The sequence below is a fragment of the Pteropus medius genome, unplaced genomic scaffold (genome assembly GCF_902729225.1).
Source record: "Pteropus medius unplaced genomic scaffold, Ma_sr-lr_union100, whole genome shotgun sequence".
Classification (NCBI taxonomy): Eukaryota; Metazoa; Chordata; class Mammalia; order Chiroptera; family Pteropodidae; genus Pteropus; species Pteropus medius.
This window is the reverse complement of record NW_024352787.1, coordinates 27,914,997-27,937,248: the sequence shown is the minus strand read 5'-3', so window position 1 is coordinate 27,937,248 and position 22,252 is coordinate 27,914,997. Positions and strand designations below refer to the sequence as shown.

The window sequence follows — 22,252 nt, the reverse complement described above, 5'->3', positions numbered from 1 at the left end:
TCCAGGACGGGCACGGGGGCTGGCATTGCCCCACTATGGGACAGATGATCCCGGCCGAGAGAAGAGAGAGGGCGGGCACCGGGAGGCCGGGCCAGTGCCAGCCCAGCAGACCAGGCCCCCCAGCGCGTGGGGGTGGGTGAGGGAATGGAAGGGGCACACAGCACACAGATGGGGGGGGCGGGGCGGGACAACTGAACTCAAAACTGAACCGAAGAAAGGGAAGGAAAACAGAAATAAAAAACAAAATCCACCAATGTCATTAGATACCAAAATCAAAAACAATGTCTGAACTCCTGGGGAACTGACATTTTCTGTTAACATTTTTCTTTCTTTGTTTTCCGGCCCTGCAGAGACCTGTGGAGCTGTCAGTAGCACCCGACTGTCTTTCTGTTTCTCTCTTTTTTTTTCTTTTTTTTTTTTTTTAAGTTCTGATTTTTAAGTCCCTCTTGGTTAACGTCCACTTACCAATAAAGTGGCACTTCCTCCTTTAGTAGGTAAGATGTGTAAGAGAAGGGAAAAGTGTGGTAGCGTAAGTTCATCATTAGATTCACAAAAATGCAAGAGAGATAGAGAGAGAGAGAGAAAAACTCATCCACCCCATTCTAGGCCAAGAGGAGGCCACACCGCCTCTGGAGGAAGGACTGGCAGTGCCTGGCTCCTCAGGCCTGAGTAGGCACCTCTTGAGTGACCACTGGATAGAGATGTCAAATGTTTTTCCAAAAGTGGAGTTAGGACACAAAGATCTGGATACAGAAAACCTGAAAGGGCACTTGGTACCTTCAAAAAGGCCCTGGCTAGGAACCAGGGTCTGAGAGCCTACCACAATCTCACTGAGTGACCCTGGCCAAGTCACTTTCCCATTCTGGGCCCCAGTTCCCCCATCTACAAAATGAGAGGGTTGGGCTTTGCTTCCTGATGTTCCTTCCAGAGCAAATATTCCAGGATTCTCTGCACACCCCTTGACCGCCCTCTTCATCCTGTTCCCTCCACAGAACTAACCCTCCTCCTGTCCTTGGGCTTCCTTCTGATAACAGTTGATTATATCTGTCCCTGATAATCTCTGTTGATTATAACTGTTTATACCTGTCCCTCACCCCTACCCCAACCCCAATCACCAGCACCAACTTGACTTTGGGCACCTCCAGGGTAGATCTGGCGTTGAATTCAGCTCTGTAACCTCAGTTGTGATCACAGAACTTGGCACCTAGTAGGGCCTCAATGCAATTTACTGAGGAAAGAAGAAATGTCCTTATAAGGGCCAGGGCAAAAACAGGAAGTCTTAGAACAGGAGCAGAGTCTGGGCCAAGTATTCTGGCAGGCTCTTAGGATGAGAGAACAAAACCAGATGCCACCCCTCAGGGCATCTTGCTGCCAGGGATGGGAAGGAGTATGTTGGCATAGCCCTGATGCTTCCTGCAGGAGACAGGATGATGCCAAGGCCTCTCTGTGCAAGCTTGGATCTAGCCTGGGCATTGAGGTAGAGCCAAAAGTCAGCTCCATTGGTGGAAAGGCACAGCCAGCTCATGGCTGGTGGCTGAAGCAGCCAGTAAACACCAGCCATAGCGAGTGAGAGAGTAGCTGACCAGAGTCAGATGGGCCATGAAGACCTTCTCCTGGGAGAGCCTGGCATCTCTGTTTGGGGCAGAGTAAGGCATAGGTAGGCAGAGTAGATATTACTGGTACCTAGATATACCTCTGAGTACCCTGACACTAGGCTAGGAGAGATGGAGGCTGGTTTGTTCAGCCATGGCCCCTCTGTGATGGTAGTTCTGTTCTCAATAGACATTAGCAGGAGACATTGGCTCCCCAACACATATACCCTCCACCCCAGCCAGTACAGCTCCCAAGCCCCCAGCACTAGATTCTGTCATTCAGCATCCTTTTCCTTCCAGAGAAGGCAAATGAAAAAGAAGTCTCCAGGTTCTTCACATTTCCAGTTCCTTTCCTATATCCTGGGTTGTCAAAGAGTGTAAAGTGAACAGATACTAGTTAGGAGAGTGGGGGCCCTGGCAGCCAATGCATAGTAATCCATACCCAAGGAGACAGTGGACCCCACCTTTAAGAAGCCTTTGCTTGTTACTTTGGTGGTGGGAATGGGAGCAGCAAGGCGAGTGGGCAGAATACTAAACTCGGGAATTAGGACCTGGATGTGAATTCTGTTCCAGCCCTGACTCTGGGTCTGAGCCTCTACTTCTGCCTCCAGGGAAGAGGCCAGCAGTGTGGGCAGAAGACCAAGGGCCATGATGTTTCTTCCCACAGGCACTGCAGGGCCTTCACTACTTCCTACTGTTGGGCTGGGAGTGGGAGGGAGTGTTAGGAACAGAAAAGGTCTGGGTTGGGCGGATGCCCACCCCCATCACGTTGCTGTCCTCAACCACTGAGATGCAAGTCTCTAGGCCACGTCTCTGTGCTGATCCGGACCCTTCCTGCCTGGCATGTTTTGATGCCCAAGCTCTCCCCATTTTCCTCTCAACTTCTCCAAGTCAACTGGCTGCCGTAGCCCAATATGATAGTAATTGGCAAACTGAACATGCTGGAATCAGCCTTGATGCAAGTTTGTTGTGAGACCTTAAGGAAGTGAGCTAACTCTGGGGCCTCAGTTTCCCCATTGGTAAAATGGACATAATCGAAGTCTTTGCTGAACAGGGTGCGCCTGTTCACGGGTTGAGAGGTTCTTTACAGAGTACAATTGACTTACTGTCCTTTCACAGACAAACAGGGCCAGAGCAGTACAGGAAGGCCTGGGGTCCCACGGCATGTCCCCCAAGTGCCAGGATGGCAGAGAATGGGAGGAAGGTGTTGCTGGGAAGGGTGGCAGATAGCACCTTCCCTGGAGGAAGGCTCCTAGGGCCAGTCTCACCTGTGTCCACCCATCCCTCCAGAAACCCTCATGAAAGGGTTGCCATGGTCCTGCCGGAAGGTGAGCCTCATCCGCAGCTTGGCTGGATCTCATTCTTCTCAGAAATTGAGGAAGATCTAAGCCCAGACACCATGGGATCCCATCACTAGACAGGACTATTGTGGCCAGGGACCACTAAGCATCTCCTCGGAAAGCCTGCTCTGTGAGACTCCTGTCTCTCTTGCAGGGAACCCTTCTCCCCTCTTCCCCCTCCCCTCTCTGACCCACAGTCTGGCTAATGCCTATCTCCCCTCTACCATCAGCCCAAGACCACTGCCTCCAGGAAGCCTGTCCTGAGCCTCACCCTGAGTCAGGTGTGCTCCTCTATGATCCCACAGATCCTTGTTCATTTCTTTAGTATGGACTGCACCAGGATGTGCTAGGGCTAGGGCTACCGTGACAAGCAAAGCACCCCATGCCTGGTTCAGTTTTTCCTCTTTCATCATTCTGAGTGATCTTTGTCTGCCAGCCTGGCACATGGGGGCTGCAAACCCAGGTCTACCTGCCTCTCCCCTTGCATGGGCACCCAGACAGGGCCTGACATGGAGGAGTGCTCAGCAAATGCTTTCTTAATATATGTGTGAATAAATACATGAATGAATAAATGAGACCTCACCTGCCTCAGCCCCGCTCCCAGGAATCCCTCTGTTCCTTGGTACCACGTGCTCTCTGTCACCTTTTCTATTTTTGTGTTTAAATTTCTTAATTGTTTTAATGCAACTATCTCAGGTTAAATTTATGTGATACCTAAACAACCCTTTGATTTAGTTAATTTGGAGAGAAAAAAGTATCATGATATTGAGTGATCATTGACTTCCTATCTGAAAGCTTTTCTTTTACTTACGTAAGAAATTTTTGAGGGGAAAAGACAATAGGAAGAGAGTATCAAGGAACAGTGTGCTTTCCCGATCCTGGTATTCTTAAAGACAAGAATAAGTGAGCATCTGGGACAACGATCCTCTCTAATTCAGCTTTTGAAGATCCTGTTTCTGGGTCCCTGGTCACATCAGGTACTCCTCAAGGGTAAGGTCTCCACTCTCTCCATCAGGCTGGGACAGAGTCTCCTCTGTCAGACCAGCAGTACTTTCTCCCTCTGTGAACAATTTCCTTGTCAGCCCTCCTAGCACCACCCAAAGTTGAGGAATGTTCTAAGTGGGTGAGCTCCTCAGGACCTACCCCTGGGATCAATATTGGGGAAAACGAGGCCTTTTCAAAGCTGAAGATGCAGGCCCAATGAGGCCTCACAAGGACTAGGATGTCAAACTTCTGTAGCTGCTCCCAGGTGGGACGGGAAACAGTTTAAAGGGCCAGGATGGGGAGCGACGATCCCTGAGGACCTACCTCTGACACGTGACTTCAGTGTTGCTGGAGGAGCACTGGACTGGGAGTCACACATTCCAGGACATAGCCTGGTTCTGCCCTAACACCTCAGGGGACTGTGGTTCCTACTGACTATCCCTTCTGGATCATTCGGCACATTATGCTCAACTTCAAAATATGGAAGGATGCTGGGAGAAGGAGGGAGTCACTATCTGGATTGGGTAATGGTCCAGGCAGGGGGAGGATTAGCTGAGCACTTCCTGCATCCCCCCAAATTGTCTCAAAGAGACTTTGCTAAGTAGGCCCTCTAAGTCCAGCACCTGCTCCTGGCCAGCTCACTCCCACCCATTACCATCACACTCCAAAGATAGAGCTGTGAGGTTCAGCCCCGATATCAGCTGCTGCCCCCAAAGTCCTTCAGCTCCCACCCGAAAGGTCTGCCGGCTGCCAGGGAAGAACCTGCAGGAGCCCAGCAGGTCCCAGAGGGTGGGACAGGGCTCTTTCCTCAGGCCTGACCTCAGCCAGAACTTCCTCCAGGATCTGGAGGCCAAAAGGCCCAGCACAGGCCCCTCCACCACTGCTTATTGCCCAAGTGGGCCCCAGGGGCTGGCAGGGGTGAGGGGTGAGAGGCTTAGCAGCTACTCCAGACAACAGAAATCAAATTGGCTCAACCGCAGCATAGAGTTCAGAAAGGCAACACAAACTTGGAATGCTAAACCACACAGAAATGCATTCAGACAACGAAATGAGAAAGAGAGGGAGTAAAGGAGGATTGGGGGGTGGGGTGGGGATGGGTAGAGAGGAAGAAGGAGCAGGGAAGGTGGAAAGGAGGGAAGAATGAACCAGAAAAGTTGTCAGGGAAAGTCAAGAAAACCAAACAACAAACCGGGAAACACAGCTTTGTAGCTCATTTGGAGAAAATGCAAGTTACAAATGAGTAGTCACTAAAATAAAGAAAGAAAAGGGCAGGGGAGAAAACCAACCAGAGTGAGACTGAGAGAAAGAGAGAGAAAGAAAACCACATTCAAACCAAGCAGAGTGGCAGGGCTTATCTGGAGATGGGAGCGAGCGAGCGCACAGCTGAGCTGGGATACCTACCTTCTCAGTGGTCAGGGACAGGAATGCAATAATAAAAAAGAAAAGAAGGTCTCCGCATTGGGAATGCAGAATGGAGAAAGACAGTGACTCTAAGCTGTGCTCCCCCTTGGAGTCAGCACATGGGCAGTCAAGTGTGGCTTTCAGTCTATTCCCATGGATGGGAAGGGTCTCCTGCCCAGCCATTTCTGTGTGCTCCCCCCACCACAACAGGGTCCAATAGCCAACCTTTGCTTAACTCTTTAAACAACAGAAAACCTCCAGAGGGCATGCAGGAGGCAGCTGATGGAAGCAGAACCACAGGGTGGGCAAAGAAGGGCTGGCGGCATGGGGAGAGAGGCTCATTTCAGAGGAGAGATGGAGAGAAAGAGTGAAAGAGAAAGAGAGACACAGGGAGAGAGGGAAAAAATAGAGAGAAAGAGTAAAAGAAACAAAGGAAGAAGTAAACAGAGGGAGAGGTGGACCCAGCCAGAGAGAACAGAGAGAAGCTCTTTGAACAAGGCCAATCAGAGTGGACAGGTGGGGTGACAGGGGACCTGTGCATTTAAAAGGGAAGACAACCACAGATTCAGTTTGGAAAATTGATTCTGCCTCGAGTCAACCCCATTCCCTTTCCCTTTGGCTTCAGCATCATTTTAGCAAATTTATCCCTCCCGCCTTCTGGCTTCATCCTGAAAGAAATGCCGAGATGTCCTTTCCTATTCTGACTGCCCCACTCCAGCCTTTCCTGGGGGTAGGAAGGAGTGAGGCAGGTCAGGGAGTGTGCCATGGGTATCTCTTCTTCAGGGTCACCCAAGACTGCCCATTTTGTGAAAAAATTTGAGCCAAAGGTAGAGGCCAGAGAGAGCCTGTGGGCCTTATTTGCGGACCATCTCTGGCACTATCAGCAAATGGTGAGGCTTCCCTTGATACTTTCTAGGGACAGGTGGAGCCAAGCCAGGGGGCTCTACTTTTAAGGTTGCAAACCCTACACCCTATACCCTAAGCTGGGCCTTGAGCTTAACATCTTACTCTTCCTTTCCACACCATGTGACTTTGAGCAGCTCCCTTCCCTCTCTGTGCCTCGCTATTTCTTTCTCCACATGCGTGTGAACTGTGTGGGCTTAGGGCTCCCTGAGTTGCTGAAGCAGCAGTCATACAGATTCCGGCTTGCATAACACCAGGCCCACTATACCCTGGTCTCAGTGTGGTCAGGCCTCAATGCCAGGGAGTTGAGAGAGCTGGGAGCCTGCCACTGACATCAGGAGGGGTCCCCAGGGGAAAGGCAGGAGCCGAGAACCCCAGCATCCACCTCCCAAATCCTCCTCCTCTGCTCAGGGTTCCTGGAGTGTGCTTTCCATTGACCACCCTCTCCATATCTTGGCTGTGGCTGGAGGTCTTGAGGTTAGAGGGTCTCCTTTTGGATCTGCGCTAAAATGCTGTTGACTTTGAAGTGGTCATTTGACCTATCTAAGCAGCAGAACCCAGAAATCCCTTTGGGGGTTCAGTCCTGGCCTGGGATGGGACAACAAAGAGATATTGGGAGCCAGTACCCCGCTGGCCTCAGTCTCAAGGCTAGAATGGATATCTTTTCCTTGCCTGGGAGTGTCAGGATTTGAAGCCCTCACCTGAGCTAAACTCTCTCAGATGTCTTCAATTCTGAGGCTTGGCACAGAAGGTGCTGAGCTGCCTGTCTTTGTGTATACCAGGCCATCTTATACTAGATGGAATTGCGGAGACACAGGCAGTTCACTGCTCCAGGAAGGTCTGTGGGGGCCTAGGACAAGTTTCTCTCCAAAGTTTCTTATAGACAAGGACATGGAAGCACAGTCTGTACCACTTTTGTTAATTTGAAAGCTGAGGTCGTTCTACCACGTGTCCCGTGCCCCAGATTGGGGAGAGGTCTGGCTACTGCTGCAGATTAGGCAGGAGCTGTTAGCGTGGGAATCATTTTTTAGGAGTTATCTTCCCTTTTAAATTCTGATTACAAAGGAAAAACATAAGTATATAGAGATATGTATATGATTAATGTTCACTTGAGATTCAAAGCCATCTCTGCATTAGGAAGAGAGACTCCCAGAGTAACACACAAAAAGCAAAATTCTAGAACAGAGAAGAGAGAAAAAACCCCAGAGAGATAGTTTGCATTTCTGTATATTACAAAAGAAAAAAAGAAAAAGAAAGAAAGAAAAGGAAAAGAAAATACAAACAAAAACAAAATAATAGGAAAAGTTACATAAACTACCCCACCCTCTTCCCTTGCCACTAAAGGAGAAATGGAATCACAATATTACCACGTTTCAAATGGGAGGCTAAAAAACAAACAAACAAACAAAAACATAGATGGGGTTAAAAAACGGCGAGCTTTTCTTTTTCCAATTGTCTCTCTCTCTTTTTTTTAAAAATTTTTTTTTTTTTATTTTAAAGATAGGTCCATGAATACCACCCCCAGTGCTTTTCCCAAAAACATTTTTGGTTAATGGCAAAGTCTATAACCCCGCTCCTGTCTCACTCCCTGGAGGCCAGAGAGAACTAGCCTCATTTCACTCCTAGGAAAGGTTTTGTGGGCAAGGAGGGGACGGACCTGGGTGCAGGTGAGAGGCAGGGGATGTTCTGAAGTCCCGGATCTTCCAGGGCCCAGAAGGCAGGGAGAGGATTTGAGGAACATGTTTTGTGAAAGGAATAACAAAGTTCAGTCTCCTAGAAAACTCCCATGGCTATGTCAAAATGGAGCCCCATTTTTGGAGGGAGACAAGATTGGGGTGCTGCCGAGGCTTCCTCCCTAGGCCGGAGGCTAGGCCACCTTCCCTGACTGCTCGCTCCTGGGTTCTACCTAGTTGCTATGGTCATTTTATCTGTACATGCCCAGGGCCCTTGTGAGGGGTACTGCTCAAGCCTCCAAGGCTGGGGAGGGGACCGAAAGTTGGAAGAGGCCTCTTTTCCGCCCTGGCTTCAGAGAACCTGAGTTTCTGTATCTCTGAGAATAGAGGTGGGCATGAGGATGTGAGCAGGTGTTTGGGGGCACTGTGCCCATGGAGGTTGGGGGCACCAAGGTTGGGTATCATGTCTGGGTCCTGTTCCTGTCCTGGCTGCCCTGGGCTGTCTCTGCATGCTACCTCTCACACCCAAGACAGATCCAGGGACCCTGGTGTGATTCTCTCCATGTGGCTCAACCAGGCCCCTTGGAGCTCAGGAGCCTGGCACCCTGTCTAGGTGGGGTCAGTCTTGAGACAGGTAATGTCCTTAAACAAAAATTAACCTTGAGACCAGGAGCCTTTTGTCAGGTACCTTTGGCTTTCCTCGCTAAGGCTGTAGGACTAAGGGTATTTGAGAAAAGAAAGGGAGTGAAAAGAAAACAGCCAAAAATCAAAAAGAAACTGACCAACACGTACATGTTTGCTGCTGAGACCTGAGGTCTGGGGAGCAGAAGCTCCCCGCTCCCTGTTGAGGCTTCTGGGGCAGCCTGTGGGTCTGGGGGGGCTTGCGGGCTGTCTATCCCAAGTCCCCTGTGTCCACCCAGTGCCCCTGCCAGTGCTGCAGCCCCTTCTCCCTGAGGGGGCCTCTACCCTGTACTCTAAGATTAAAAGACAAAAGGGGGTTATGGGTCCCTCCTGGGGCATGGGAGAACCCCCACCCTAGCCCAGACCATCCAGCTGCCAGCTCCAACCATCACACCTGCTTGTGGGTCTCAAGGAATCTGTGCCCCTCCTGGAGGATGGATGGGGAGTTTTGGGGGTGGTGTTGATGTGATCTCTGAGGGAGGCGCTGGGAGGTGCCTTAGAAAGGATGGGCCATGGGAAGTGGAACCTGCAGGTTTGAGACACCTGTCCAAGCCAGGGCAGTGCGGGGGAAAGGACAGACTCTCCCTGGAGCAGGGACTTTAGAAATGCAGCTCTGTGGTGGCAAGGGTGCTGAGATGGGGGAGAGGGATCTGAGAGAGAGGGAGGGGCTCGTGAGGGGGTTGAGGGAGAAAGGGCCTCTTAGGGGGGAAAGGGCTTGGTGGAGAGAGGGAGACTCCCTGCCCGAATGATGCCCTGGGTAGATCTTCTCTTGAGTCCTGTTCCAATAGCTGTGCCCCCTCCCTCCCCAATATGACGGGGAGGGAGGCAAGAGATCTTGGTTCCTCTCTACCTCTTTACCCAAATGGCTGAGTGCCCCGATGATCAACCCTCTCTAGCCTTCAGTTTGCCAAGCTCAAGGGTGGCCCAAGCCTGCGGGGGCGGGCCCCTCACCCTGACACTAGGGCCTGGTGGGCGCAACAACCAAGCACTCCTGGCCACTCCCTTGCAGGGAGGGCGCATGGGAGGGGGAAGCGGCGGGCCCGGGGCAGGCGTGAAGCGCCCCCGCCCAGTTACACACTCACTGCCCGCTGCCCGGCAGCAACCCGCCCGGCCCCAGCACGGCGCAGCCCGCGCGGCGAGGGAACCCTCTGCAAAGTGAGGCGTACGTACATCGGGCAGGCTGTGCGCCGAGCCCGGGCGGCACCCTTGCGCTCCGCTCCGCTGCCTGCTGCCGCCGTTCTGCTGGGGTGACCCCCATCCGCTGCCGCCCGACGGGGAAGGCGACCGGCTTCCGCTGGACCGCTGGCTGCCCGTCTTCCGCCGGTCGTCTCGGTGCTTGGGGCTCAGCCTGGAGGCAGGGGACATGGCGGGGGACCTGGCGTGGGACGCCCACCTCCACAAGAGGCCGCTGTCCGGCGAGAAGGGCAGCCCCCCACCCGCTCTCTCTCTGAGCCGGGAACCCTCACACTGCCTCGATTTCCATTCGAGGTCTGGGGCGCCCTTGGGCGGGGGTTGCAGCTCTTCCTCTCCAAGTTCCAAGTTGGCACCAGAATTGCCCTGGTAAACTACCCTACCCATTGATTAAGTGTTCTGACACTCCTGCTCCCCAGCCTTGGAGATGTTTAATCTGCAAATCCCCTGCCTCCATCAGAAAGAGGAACTCAGCCGCATCTTGAGCGCTCCCAGTGGCCGGGAACCTACCTGCTGGGTGATCTAGAATCACTGTCCTGGGACGAGAGTGAGGGGCTGTGGGAGCTGCCGCTGCTGTGGCGATGGGATCTCCGGCCGGGAGACTCGGCGTGTGGCCTGGGAGAGAAATCAACCTGTACCTAAGTTCTGCTTGACCTCCCCATGGGGGGATCCCCTGAAGGCCTAATGGAAGCCACTGCTGACCAGCCCCACCCCCGCAGTCTCCTACAGAAATAACAAACGCTGTCCATGCTGGCCTAAAGCCCAGCCAGTCCCTATGGGTTATTTGTGGGAATGAGGAAAAGGCGCTTTTTTCTCTAGACAGCCCTAGATCCCCGACCTCACTCACTCCTCTGCTGCTTCTCTTGTGCCTGGGGAGAGGTGGGGGGCTGGGGCAGGGGGAGGGGGGGGTGAGGGGAGGGGGTGCGGTGGTAGTTATAGAACTGAGTTTGAAAACACCCTGGACTGGGAGGCTAGAGGCCTCTAGTTCTAGCTCTGCCACTGATTCACAGGGGCTCTTGGCTTACTCTCTGGGTCTGAATTTTTCCATCTGGGTACAAAATGAGCCATCTCCAAGGGCCTGATTCTGTAATTTTAGAAGGCCAAGTTTGCTGTGTGGAGGAAAGGAGAGGAGCTGAGGGAACGGAGAATGGGGAAGAGTGCTCACCTCTTCCTCTCTTTGTTCTTCTCTTTTCTTTTGCTCTTGGGGCTTCGAGATCTACAGGAAGCAGATACTCCATGACAGCACAGCCTGAGCCAGGCAGGGGGAGGGCAGGTCTCCTGAGCCTGGTGTACCCATGTGTAGACCTGAGATTTGTTCCTCTCTCTGGTCGGAGTCTCCCTAGTAGGTATGGACTTGTCCAACTCATCCAACTGCTTTGGTGCCTTTCACTTGGCCAAGTCTCATTCCTTCTTTCTCCTGTAAATCCTGGTCCATGATCACCTCCTGCCTGGGCCCTAATTGCTGTGCCCTCTGGGAGTGCCAGCGCCCCAGAAGAAGGATGACTTGTCTTTATCTTCTGGCACTGATCTTGGGACAGGCCCCTACATACTTCATTTGTGTTCCCTGTGCCCTAGGTTCCCTTAGATGGAGCCCTCCCGGCAGAGCCCAGGCCTCCTGGCTCTCCATCCTCTAGACTGTAGCCCAGCCCTGGGTCAGCTCATCCAGGGCTTCAGGAGAGAATTGCTTTCCCTTGGATGTGATCTCCCTGCTTTTGGGCTACCCTGCTGGACCCCTGTCCCATTCCATCCAGCTCTCTAGGGTGGGCCCGGTGGCTCAGATCCTGCCAAAAGGGTTGAGAAGCTTCTGATTAGTTCTTTAAGGCCTCACCCCATGCCAGTTCTCATAGGTCTCTCAGCCCCACCCTTCCTGATGCTGCCAAATTCTGGCTCAATTCTTCCAGTTCTAAACAGATGCCTCCTTCTGACCCAAAATGAGGTGATGCTAAAAACCACAGGAATGTGTTTCTCAGAAGAGTAGGTGGGGGGACAAGCTGGTATAGGGGGCAAAGGTTTGGGTTCTAGAACCCATGTTGCCTGATTTGGGCCTTGGTCTCCTCATTTGGAGTTGATCTAGCCTAGCTCATCTTTAGGTCCTTCCCAGGACTGATGGGAGCTGGCCAGAGGATATGTGCAAGCTGACGGTGACCACTGCGGGCAGCAGGAGCCCCACTAGCCCATGAGAAAGGGTTGGGGAAGAGGAAAGAGTGGGAAATTGGGAAAATCAGGGGGCCAGGATTAGGTGTTCATTTAGGCTCCTTCCCCACCTGGCAAGTGGCCGTGAGCCAATTCCCACTGCAGGAATGGTGCTGGGGATCCTGCCCTTCCTCAGGGCTGCTGGGAGGGGTTCTGGCTCCTATGCCAACCATGGGGATGTGACTGCCCCACATCCTCCTTCCCTCCATGCTGAGTGTTTTACTTTATCTACCCCTGCCTCTGCCTGGGCTTCTGCATTTCACTTTCTCCTCTCTCCCCCCACCACCCCCAATCCATCCTGAACAAATCACTGTCCTGCTCAGAGTCTCTTGCTGGCTCCCAGCTCCGCTGGGGTGAAGGCCAGGAACGTAACTCCAACAGTCAGGCCTGTTGGGGGCTGGTACCTGCCACTCAGACACTCCATCTCTAGACACAGCCCGTCCACCCCATCTCCTACCCACTGAGGCTTCCTTCTGCCTGGCATGCCCTTTCCCTGAAAATTCAGGTTTCTGATGCTTCTGCCTTCCTGACACTTCTATGGACCTATCCCTTGTGCACTGGACCTGCTGTGTTGACTAGAAATCTTGGGGCCTCCATGTCCAGGCTGACATATGGAGCAGGAAAGGATTGCAAATAACCGGACTTCATCCTCCCCCAAGCCTTAGTACCCTGCCTGGCTCTGGGATGGAGTCCCTGGAGTGGAAGGGTTGAACAGGGTAGGATCCTGACAACTCCCTTCCCATCATGGCTTCGTTTGGGCCTTGGTCTCTGTAGGGGGGCACTAGCCTCTGTCCACATCCTCCTGTCACACCTTCACACCTCCATAGGGCACCACTCACCTGTGCCGTCTCTTCCTCCTGGACCCAGAATCAGACCTGTAGGGCCATAAAAGGGTTCTCTTGAACCAGCTTGGGGTGACTCAGGGACACTGATCATCAGAGCCCTAGTCCTGGGCCCCAAGGAAGTGAGAGAAGGCCCCAGGGGAGGGAGGGTACCTGTCTCTGCGGTGCTTCTTCACACTCTTCTTCTTTTTTCGCAGAGGTGAGGAGCTCCCACAACTGTGAACACAGGGGTGGGAGATGGGCTCTAGTGACCTGGGGCCTAGGAGGGGGTGGGACATCTGGAAATGGCTGGGCAAGACTGGGTGCCTGGGACACTGAAGGTGGAAAGGGGATTCCAGGCCATAAAGCCAGCTGCTTGTTGTACAGAGTAAACTGATGCCCAGAGAGTCCACAAGGTCCCAAAGGGTAGTTGATGGAGCTGCCTGTGTTGTCTGTCACAGGGTCATCTTTCCAGTCCCCTTGGCATTGTAAGAGAGAACTGTTTCAAACCTAAAGTTAGAGGCTGTAATGGAATTTCTGGCCTCTGTGGGGAAAAGCTGGTGGTGTCCAGGGTCCAGACCCTGAGGTGCCAGGCCTCCTGCCTCTGGAGGAAGGCCCTGGAATCTTACCCATCCATAGATACCCACCTCCCTGTTCCCCCAATCCTTGCCCGCCTCCATCACTGACCTGCACTCGGAGTCTAGTCTTCTTTTTTTGCTGAGGGCCAGGGAATAAAGAAGGACAGACAGTTGGAAGGGGTTAGTTGGGGCCCCAGATATTTGCCAGGGTTTCACTCAGGACAGGGGCAGAGGATCTAGAGATGGGAAAGCAAAGACGAGACCCAGCCGAACCCCCCTCCCCAGGGCACTGGCAGTTGTGGTGACGGATGCACGACCGCTGGGGAAAGGCAGAGAGGTACCCCACAGGTGGACTAAGACAGGGGCAGGGTCAGTGTGTCTTGTTCTGGGACTGGTGAGTGCCAATGTGGGGGACTCAGTGAGGGGAGGGGACTTGGTGAAGAGGAGAAATTCAGTGGGGGGAGGGGCTTGGTAAAGGGAAGTGGGTTGAGCAAGGGGAGAAGTTAGGGGGAGGGCATTTTGTTGGAGGGTAGCACAGTGAGTGGGGAGGGATTCAGCAAGGAAAGCAGGGCTCAACGAGGAAGGCTGACAAATGCAGCATTGGGTCCTTGCGGTCCGAGAGGCGGACACCTGCGGGGACCCGCCGCGCCCCTCCCGCTCCCCGCCGTCGGGCGGCGCTCTCACCGGCTCCTCCGGTGGCCGCCTTTCTTTTTCTTTTTCTTCTTGGGAGGGGGCGACGCCGAGCTGCTGGACCAGTGCTTGGTCCTGGGTGAAAAGGGGCGAGAGGCGGGGCGGAGGTGAGGGGGTGGGACAGCCCCGCCCTACGCCGCTCTGTCCTTTTCCCTTCACCCGAGGCGCTCCGGGCTCTGACCTGTACCCCCGGTGCCCGCGGTAGCAGGCGGCGGGGCAGTCGCAGTCCACCGGGCCGTCGTCCTCGTCAAAGGGCGCGTACTCCAAGTCCGGCTCGGCGCCTTCGGGCAGCAGCGGGGTCTCCGCCACGCTGCTGGGGACAGGGGCGCTCAGCACCCAACCCCCGCGGGCCGGGCCTTCCCGCTGCCCCTTCAGCGCAGTGTTCCAGGCCTGGCCCTCCCCGCACGGTTCAAGGTCGGCGGGGTACGTCTGGCTCTGGGATCTGCAGCCTCGACCCCTAGAGGGGCAGGCGGGGATGTGCGGAACCGAACAGGGAGCCTCCGCTACAGGCTCCCCAGCCTCAACGGTGTTATATGTTGCGAAAGAGAAGAGTATTGAGCCCTTCCCCCTCACTTAGCCATCCCCCTTCTAAGTTCTCCCTCTCTCATCAGTGAGCTCCCTTCTCCTGAGTGAGGCCCTTCTTCTCCGGGAGTCCCCTTATTCTTTGTCTCTCAGTCCCATTCATTGTGCCCCACTCCCCCTCACCCAGCCCCTTTTCCCTCATTGAGTCCCATTCTTCGATCCCTGTCCCCCTTAACCTCACTATCCTAGTCCCTCTCCTAGCCCACTCCTCCTCAGCCTTCCTTTTCCCTTACTGAGCGCCCTCCCTCACTGATATGTCTTTCCCTAACCCTGCTGTCCAAGTCCCTGAGCCACCTACCCCTGCCTGAATGGCTCCCTCCCCTGCGCCCCTCCTTCCTCCAGCCCTGGCTGCCTCTCTGAAGTATTCATAGCCTCTCCTCACCCTCTGTCTGCAGCCTCCGGAGGCCTCCTTGCTCTTCTGCTGCCAGGCTGTCATCAATCACTGCCCGATGGCAGCAGATTCGAGCCCCAGCACTCTGCCTACCTCCGATACACCTCATCCATCTTGCAGAGCACTCCTCTACACTCGGTAGGGACCCCCCTCCTGTCCCTGCTCCTGGCTCAGGAGCCCCCAGCCTTCTGTCACAGATGTTTGCACCCTGTGGGCACTTTGAAGAATGATGTTTTTTTCCAAAAGGCAACTGGGCTTAAGGGAAGCCCATGAGCTTTGAAGCTGCAAATATGCCCTCATCACACGCTGTCCCTGAGTCACTGTGTAACCTGGTGCCTGTCATTCCCCTTCTCGGAGCCTCTTCTCCAAGATGAAAGTGATAACTGCGTTATAGGGCTTTGGGGAGAGTTTTCTCACTGTGCAACTTTGTTTTTTATTGAACAAGCCCAAAAGTAACCCTCCAAAGACCAAGCTCCAGAGTAATGGCTCCAGGGTGGTGCCCCCTGCCTTCTATTTTTCATTCCATGCTGGCTCAGACAGTGCCCCTCCCGGATGGAGGCTCAGCTCTGGTTTCAGCAGAACCGACCACCCTCACTCCTGGATGCCATTCACCTTGCTCATTCTGTTCCTGCCCCAAGAGACGGAGGACTAGTCTTGGATGGCAAAGCTCATGATGTGAGCTTTGGACTCAGACAGGTTCAGCATCGAGCTCACTGAGCTTTGAGGTCCTGATCTATTCAATGAGGAAAAGGATATCCCAGCTTTGAGGAGAGGATTAAGTGAGATTCTGTCTTTGAAGCTCCTGTTGTCCCACACATGGTTGCCATTGTTAGACGAGGAGCCTCTGTCTGACACACATCAACCAACACCTTCTCTTCCAGGGAGAAAAGCAGTTGTTACACATGAAAGAGAGACAGGGCAAGGCAGGCAGACTACAACTACTGAGGGAAAAAAATTTTCAGCAGCAAATCTCCAGCAGATCACCCACTAATCTGCTAATCTTAAATCTCAAGAATGTCATTCAATTCCTAAACACCAACCTGGCATGGCAGCCTTGAAGTCACCCAGGTAGCACAGGAGGTTTTTCTGGGGTGATGGAGAGGAGGCTCATATTATTCTCCCTGCCCCCACAGAGTCAAACACCCCCATATCCCTTCATTCAAACCTCTCTGCTCTTCCCCACACTCCTCTTCCCAAAGCCGGTGGCCTCCCACCTCCTGTTCCTGTGCCTAAAATCTCCAACTCCTCCACCTAGCCAGCCCCCACCCTACCAGGGTTCATCTCCCCCTCCCCCAAGCCCTCAGCCACACAAATACCTGACATATAAAACATAGCCTTTAGCAAAACTTAAGGGCACTCTGACGTTGTGTGGGTGAGTCAGTGGGAGGAGGGGCTTCTGTTTATTCAGACACAAAAATGAGGACAGTTATTCACAAAATAAAAAAATAGCTCAGTTTGGGCATTGCCTTTTGCAGGGATCCTTGCTTGCCTCCTAACATCCCAGCTGAGTTAGCCGCTGACAGACCCTCACTGTGCCCTCCTCGTTCTGCTGGCCACACCCCCAGGGACATCTGTTCTTTTTTCCTCTGTCCCAGGAACAGCACTTCCTCTCTTCTGCCCCATCCTCCCTCCCTGGGGCCTTATCATTTGGCCTCTCTCATTCTTCAGTCCCTTTTGGGAGGTTTACTTGAGAGCATTGAAAGAAAGGCATAGGATATGAGTATCCTGCTCAGGGGGAGGCACAAGGTTTCAAAACCGTCTGAAAAGACTTGTTCTGGGCGTTCCAGGGATATCAATGTGCGTAGGCTGAGGCCTCTTTTACTGGCTTTGTGGGGCTGGTACCACTACATCTGCTTTGCAGATCTCCCAGGGCTAGAACCCTGGGTTCTCCTATTCTGCCTTTCCTGGATGATAATATCACTAACAATAATGTTCTCTAATGTTTAAACAGCTCTCTGCAGTTTACAAATGCAGAGCCACTTAGAGAAACAGCACTGACCCCCATTTTACAAATGAGAAAACTGAGTCCCAGAGAGGAAACATCCCCATGGTTTTGGGACCTTTAAGTAGAAAATGTAAGTTCATTTATGCAGTTGGCTTTGACAAGTCATGTGCAAACAGTACAGCCTTGACCTGGCTGGCTGGACTTCCCTGCTGTAGATGTTAGCTCAGCCGTTTCCTCCCTACTTTCTAGACACAGTTGTGAGTGTGTGAGCTGAGTTCTAGATTTGTTTAACATTTTCTGCTCTTAAGTTCATGTTTGTGATCTAGTTTACTTCTCACCATGTCCATGGAATAGTAGGGTAGGCGTTCCTCCCTGTGACAGAACAAATTGAGCTGACCAAAGCAGGCCCAAAGAGTCTATAGCAGAGGGGCCAAGAAAGTATTGAGGTTGAACACAGCACCATACGGGACACATGCTGGACTGGCTGCCATGGGCAAGGTTCTGACTTGGGAAAAGACCGCCTGTCACATACTCTTTCTCATGACAGCAGTTTTGCTAATTAACTGGTTCTGTTCTCCATTATCCAGGAGCATACTGGCCAATAGACAGATGAATGAGTCCAAACAGAGGAGGGGCAGATCTCAGACGGTGGCTCTGCCCTTTTTGCTCATTCACACAGTCAGCATGCTAGGCCTGCTTGGGCCTGGAGAAAGGGGTGGGGGGTTCGTGGTGGTAAAAACAAGGTTGAGTCAGGCCTGGGGCCTCTTCTCCTTTAGCTCCTCACAATACAGAGCAAAAATATGACACTGCATATTATAATTATTAACGCAGGTACCAGGCACTAAGCACTTTACATGTTTTTGTCTCATTTAATCATTTAATGCTTAGAAGAAGCCTCTGACGTGGGTACTACCATTAATATTCCCATCTTATAGGTAAAAAATTGAAGCACAGAGAGATCACACTATGTATAAAATTAGGTGCATAGAAAAAAAGACGAATTTGCTCACTGTGTTAGCAACTTAGGAATTTTGTTTCTATAAATCCTTTCTCCCAAACATTTTGTTATATTACATAACTATGAAAACAATTATTATTAAAAGTTGTTGTCTGTTAGAGTGAGAAGAAAAAAAAAAAGAACTGATAGCAGCCACAAGAAGTAAAGAAAACGTTGTATGTATTCCAAAAAGTCAGGTTTTACTTTTATCCTGGAATGTGGGCATGTGGTTTTTAGAGGCAGCCTTGGATGATGGAGTATTTTGAACCTGTGCAGAAGGGGCTAGGATGTTTCAAGCTGAGGGCCCAGTATGAGCAAAGGTGTGGCAGTGAGAACATGTAGGGCCTAGTAGGGAACTGCCAGCAGGTCAGGCTGGCTGCCATGTGATGTTGAGAGTGGGAGACCAGGGTAGGTCTAGTGTGTGGAGGCCAGGGAGTCCAGACTCAATTGCATGGATGATGGGGAACCATAGATGGTTTCTGGGGGCAAAATAGGACTCCCCACATCAATTATTTCCAAGGACAAAAGCGTGTTCTTTCTCAATGTCTCTGAGATCTCACTTCTCTCCATCACCTCTCTCCCCCAGAATAGAGTGCCAGCTGCCCCACTGTTCTCCCTGCAGTTTCACCCAGCTGATCCATCTTCCAAAAGGGGCAGTCCTCAAACACCTGTCTGACCACATCATACTTCTCAAAACCTTCCACTGGCTCCCACTGTCTATGGGATCATGTCCAGATCCTGCAGCAGTGTGACATTCTGGTATCCAGTATGGAGGGTAGACTGGAGGAAGGACTGTCACAAGAGACTGTCACTCAAGCCAGTTAATTAACTTAAGGAGAAAGGATGATTCGTGAGGACAAAAAAACTCTGGGAGTGACTCTGACCCTGTTGAGACCCTTTCCTAAGTGAGAGGTGTCATGTGCCCTTATAGGGTTAAAATCAGACCCCTCCCTGACAGTATGGAGACCCTTTAGCTGTCTCTTCTTTGTCATCTCCCTCTAAGAGGGCATTGAATTTCCCTACATCTCAAATTACCAGCCAGTGAGTCAGAGTGGAGTATCAGGGTAAGGAAGCCAAAGTCATGAGCATAGGGGCTGTTAGGTGAGAGGGCTTCATAGATTCCTGAGAGAATCCCACAGTTGGCAGAGGGGGTGGAGACAGCCAGGCAGAGGGGAATAAGTTAAGGTCAGTCTAGTTCTCGACATTGCCAGACCTCCCTGTGATCATGGGGATTGTGGTTGTTACAGACTGAATATTTGTGTCCCCCCAAATTCGTATGTTGAAACTCTAATCTTAATGTGATGGTATTAGGAGGTGGAGTCTTTGAGAGATAATTAGATCATAAGGATGGAGCCTTTATGAATGGGACTAGTGCCCTTATAAGAAGAGGTATGAGAGCTAGCTAGCTTTCTTTTGGTCATTTCTGGATATAAGAAGGTAGCTGTCGACAATCCAGAAGACATTCTTTACCTGAACCCAACCATCATCTCAGACTTCCAGCTTCCAGAACTGTGAGAAATAATTTTCTGTTGTTGATAAGCTACTAGTCCATGGTGTTTGTGTTATAGTAGCCTGAGATGACTGAGATGGCGGTGGTGATCATCTAGTAGTGATGCATGTCTGCTGTGTGCTAGCGACTATTCCTCACACCCACACTCATTGTCTCATTTAATTTCCTCAACAATCCTATTAGGTAGCTACAGATATCTCCATTTTATAAGTAAAGAACTGGAGGCCCAGAGAAGCCAAGGACCTGCTCAAGTCACACAGCTGGGGTCTGGTGAAGCTGGGATCCAGAGCCCAGCGGGTTAGCATTTAACTTAGAGGTTTGGACAGGTGGGGTGTCTGATGGCAGAGCCCACACTCTCCCTTCACTACTCCACACTCATTAGCTAAAAAGCGAAGGTCCACAGGAAGGCAAACACGTGACCAATCTGTTGCCAGTCCTCCATCACCTCTCTGCCTTTGGCTTTGGGTTCAGCACCACAAACAGCTCCTCCCAGCCCCTGAGTAATCCAGTGCACCATCAGTCTCCTTAGTTTGCTGCAGTCACTGTTCGGAGTGCTATTTTCACACCATTTTGGCTGCCTGAGCTAAAAGAAGCCTTCTGGTGGAAACTCTTCACTATGTAAAGGAGGAAACTGAAGCTTCAGGAAAACTGGCAAGCTGCATTGTTCTAGGCACCAGAAATTAGGTGCAGTAAACAAAACTGACAAAGATCTTGACCTCATGGAGCTAACATTCTAGTAGCATCCCAAGATCCTGCCAAGTCTTTGTTCTCCCCTGCCTACAGAGCAGGAGTCCTCCCTGACATTGAGTCTTCCAAACGCTGCCTGTTTCAAGAAACCTTTCCTGACTGACAACCCTAGCCTGTCCCACATGTCCCCCACACAAAGGACTGAATAGTTCAGCCACATTGTCAGGAGTTGCCGGCAATTCCTGGTTTCAGGTTTCAGGTTTCAGGTTTGTGTTTCCACCCAGAGAGCGGGAGGCACATCTTCCCCTCCTTTTTCTTCTTCCCTCACTGTACTAGCAGGGTGAGGCGTGCAGCGCAATCCTCAAGAACATTTCTTTTGATGATGGAGACACTGCAACCTTTCCATGGCATATTTTCCAGTATGTTCCAGTTATTAAATACACCATTCATTCATTCATTCATTCATTCATTCAAGGAAAGATAAGATCAAGACTACTGGAAAAGACTTGAGAGTCATCCACTAACAGGAGAGAGTTCCAGCTGTGGAAGGGATGAGATCCCCAGGGACCCGAGGACAAGACAGAACCTTGGGGGGAACTAACATCTGGGGAGTGAGCAGGAGTGAGGGAGATAGCAGAAGCTGTCAGAGGGACAGGAGGAACTCATGGAGAACTGCATCTTGGAAGCCAGGGGGGAAAGCAGGTTTCTAAAAGAGGAAGCACAATGGTGGCACCTGCCAGAGAGGTCAGGCCTGCAGAGAAGCATGGGCCATGGTAGGTAGGACTCATGTGGCCATGACCCAAGCAGGTCACAGGAGATGTGGGGAGAAGAAGCCAGATCTCCAAGGCTTAAGGAAGTAGAGATAATGCATGCCACATACTCTACAGAAATTTGGTTAAGAAAGGAGAGAAAAATGTGGGTTGGTGGCCGGAGGAGAAAGCAGAGTTGAGGAAGGACAGGAATTAGAGTAAGAGGAAGGAGCCCAGGGGTGGGAAGAAGGGCAGGCCTGTGCTGAAAAGGGCCAGAGAAGGTGGCAAGTAGAGTCAGAGGGGGCTTCCTACCCCCACACTGGGTGGAAGAGGCAAGAAGAGCAGGTGATTTTCAGAGGAGCCCTGGGGTGTTTTGTGGTGGCACTGGTCAGAAGGCCAAGACTTTTGGGTTAGGATGTGGAGCAGGCAGCAAAGGGGGAATCTGGTTGTCGAGATTTTTGAGAAAAGAAGAGAAAGGCTGGCCTTGCTTTGCAACATCACTGAAGGGGAAGGCATAGGAGTTGCTGAAGGGCACTGTGAGTTCTGGGAGGCTGGGAAGAATGAGTTGGTGGTAGCGTCACCTCTTACCACCAATGGGGAGGAGAGAGAGGCCTGTTGAGCCTGGCTCTTCCAGGTCACAAGCCTGAGGCTGCTCTGACTCTGCTTTTTGCTCCTACCCAAGTCAGAAAGGGGAGGTTTAAGTGGAGTAAAGAGGGGGAATCCACAACCCTTGGAGCCCCCAGCAGTCCATATGATCTGCAGAAAGAGCTTCCCACCTACTGCCCATTGAAGTCCATTATTACCGCAATGCTCTTTGCCCTCAAGACAACAGCAATGAAAACCTCTCAGAAAGTGCTGCTGTTGTTTTATTTTTGTGTGAGTAAAGGTGCAGAGATTTAGGACCTCAGCAAGATACCCAAACTAGTCCTTCTCTGGAGGAAATGACCAGCGTGTTTACCCCAGCCTTTCACTGAACCTGTTTTACTTCCGGCCAGAGAAGCAGAGGATGCCAGAACTGGGTGGACACATGGAGGTTTAGCAAGGGGAAGGCTGATTGGAGTGGATTCAATGACACTCCCTCAGTTTGCACTGCCTGTCCGGCATCCGGCCACCCAGCCAAGCCTAGACACTCTCAGGGACAGGCGGCCCTGCCCTTCTATGGCAGCCTGCTCCATTTTGTATGGTTTTGAGTGGTTCCCAGTTCTTCTCTAATCTGAGACAAAGCCGACCTCCCTGTAACTTCTTTGTTTGATCCAAAGCCTGCTTGGGGGCCCATAGCACACCGGTGTTCCTCCTGCATTGTGACAGGTGCAGAGATGTGAGCCCCGCAGAGCCTATGTTCTC

The 22,252-nt window shown here is 52.0% G+C and overlaps 1 protein-coding gene across 1 annotated transcript in view; it reads right to left on the bottom strand.

The window, feature by feature from the left end:
• Nucleotides 1-22,252, bottom strand: part of SRRM3 (serine/arginine repetitive matrix 3) — a 34,030-nt gene that overhangs the window by 5,533 nt on the left and 6,245 nt on the right. The window contains 8 exon segments of the mRNA XM_039848929.1: nucleotides 9,649-9,922; nucleotides 10,276-10,380; nucleotides 10,931-10,981; nucleotides 12,798-12,833; nucleotides 12,954-13,016; nucleotides 13,467-13,496; nucleotides 14,042-14,122; nucleotides 14,229-14,357. Coding sequence (XP_039704863.1) covers nucleotides 9,649-9,922; nucleotides 10,276-10,380; nucleotides 10,931-10,981; nucleotides 12,798-12,833; nucleotides 12,954-13,016; nucleotides 13,467-13,496; nucleotides 14,042-14,122; nucleotides 14,229-14,357 — 769 coding nt within the window.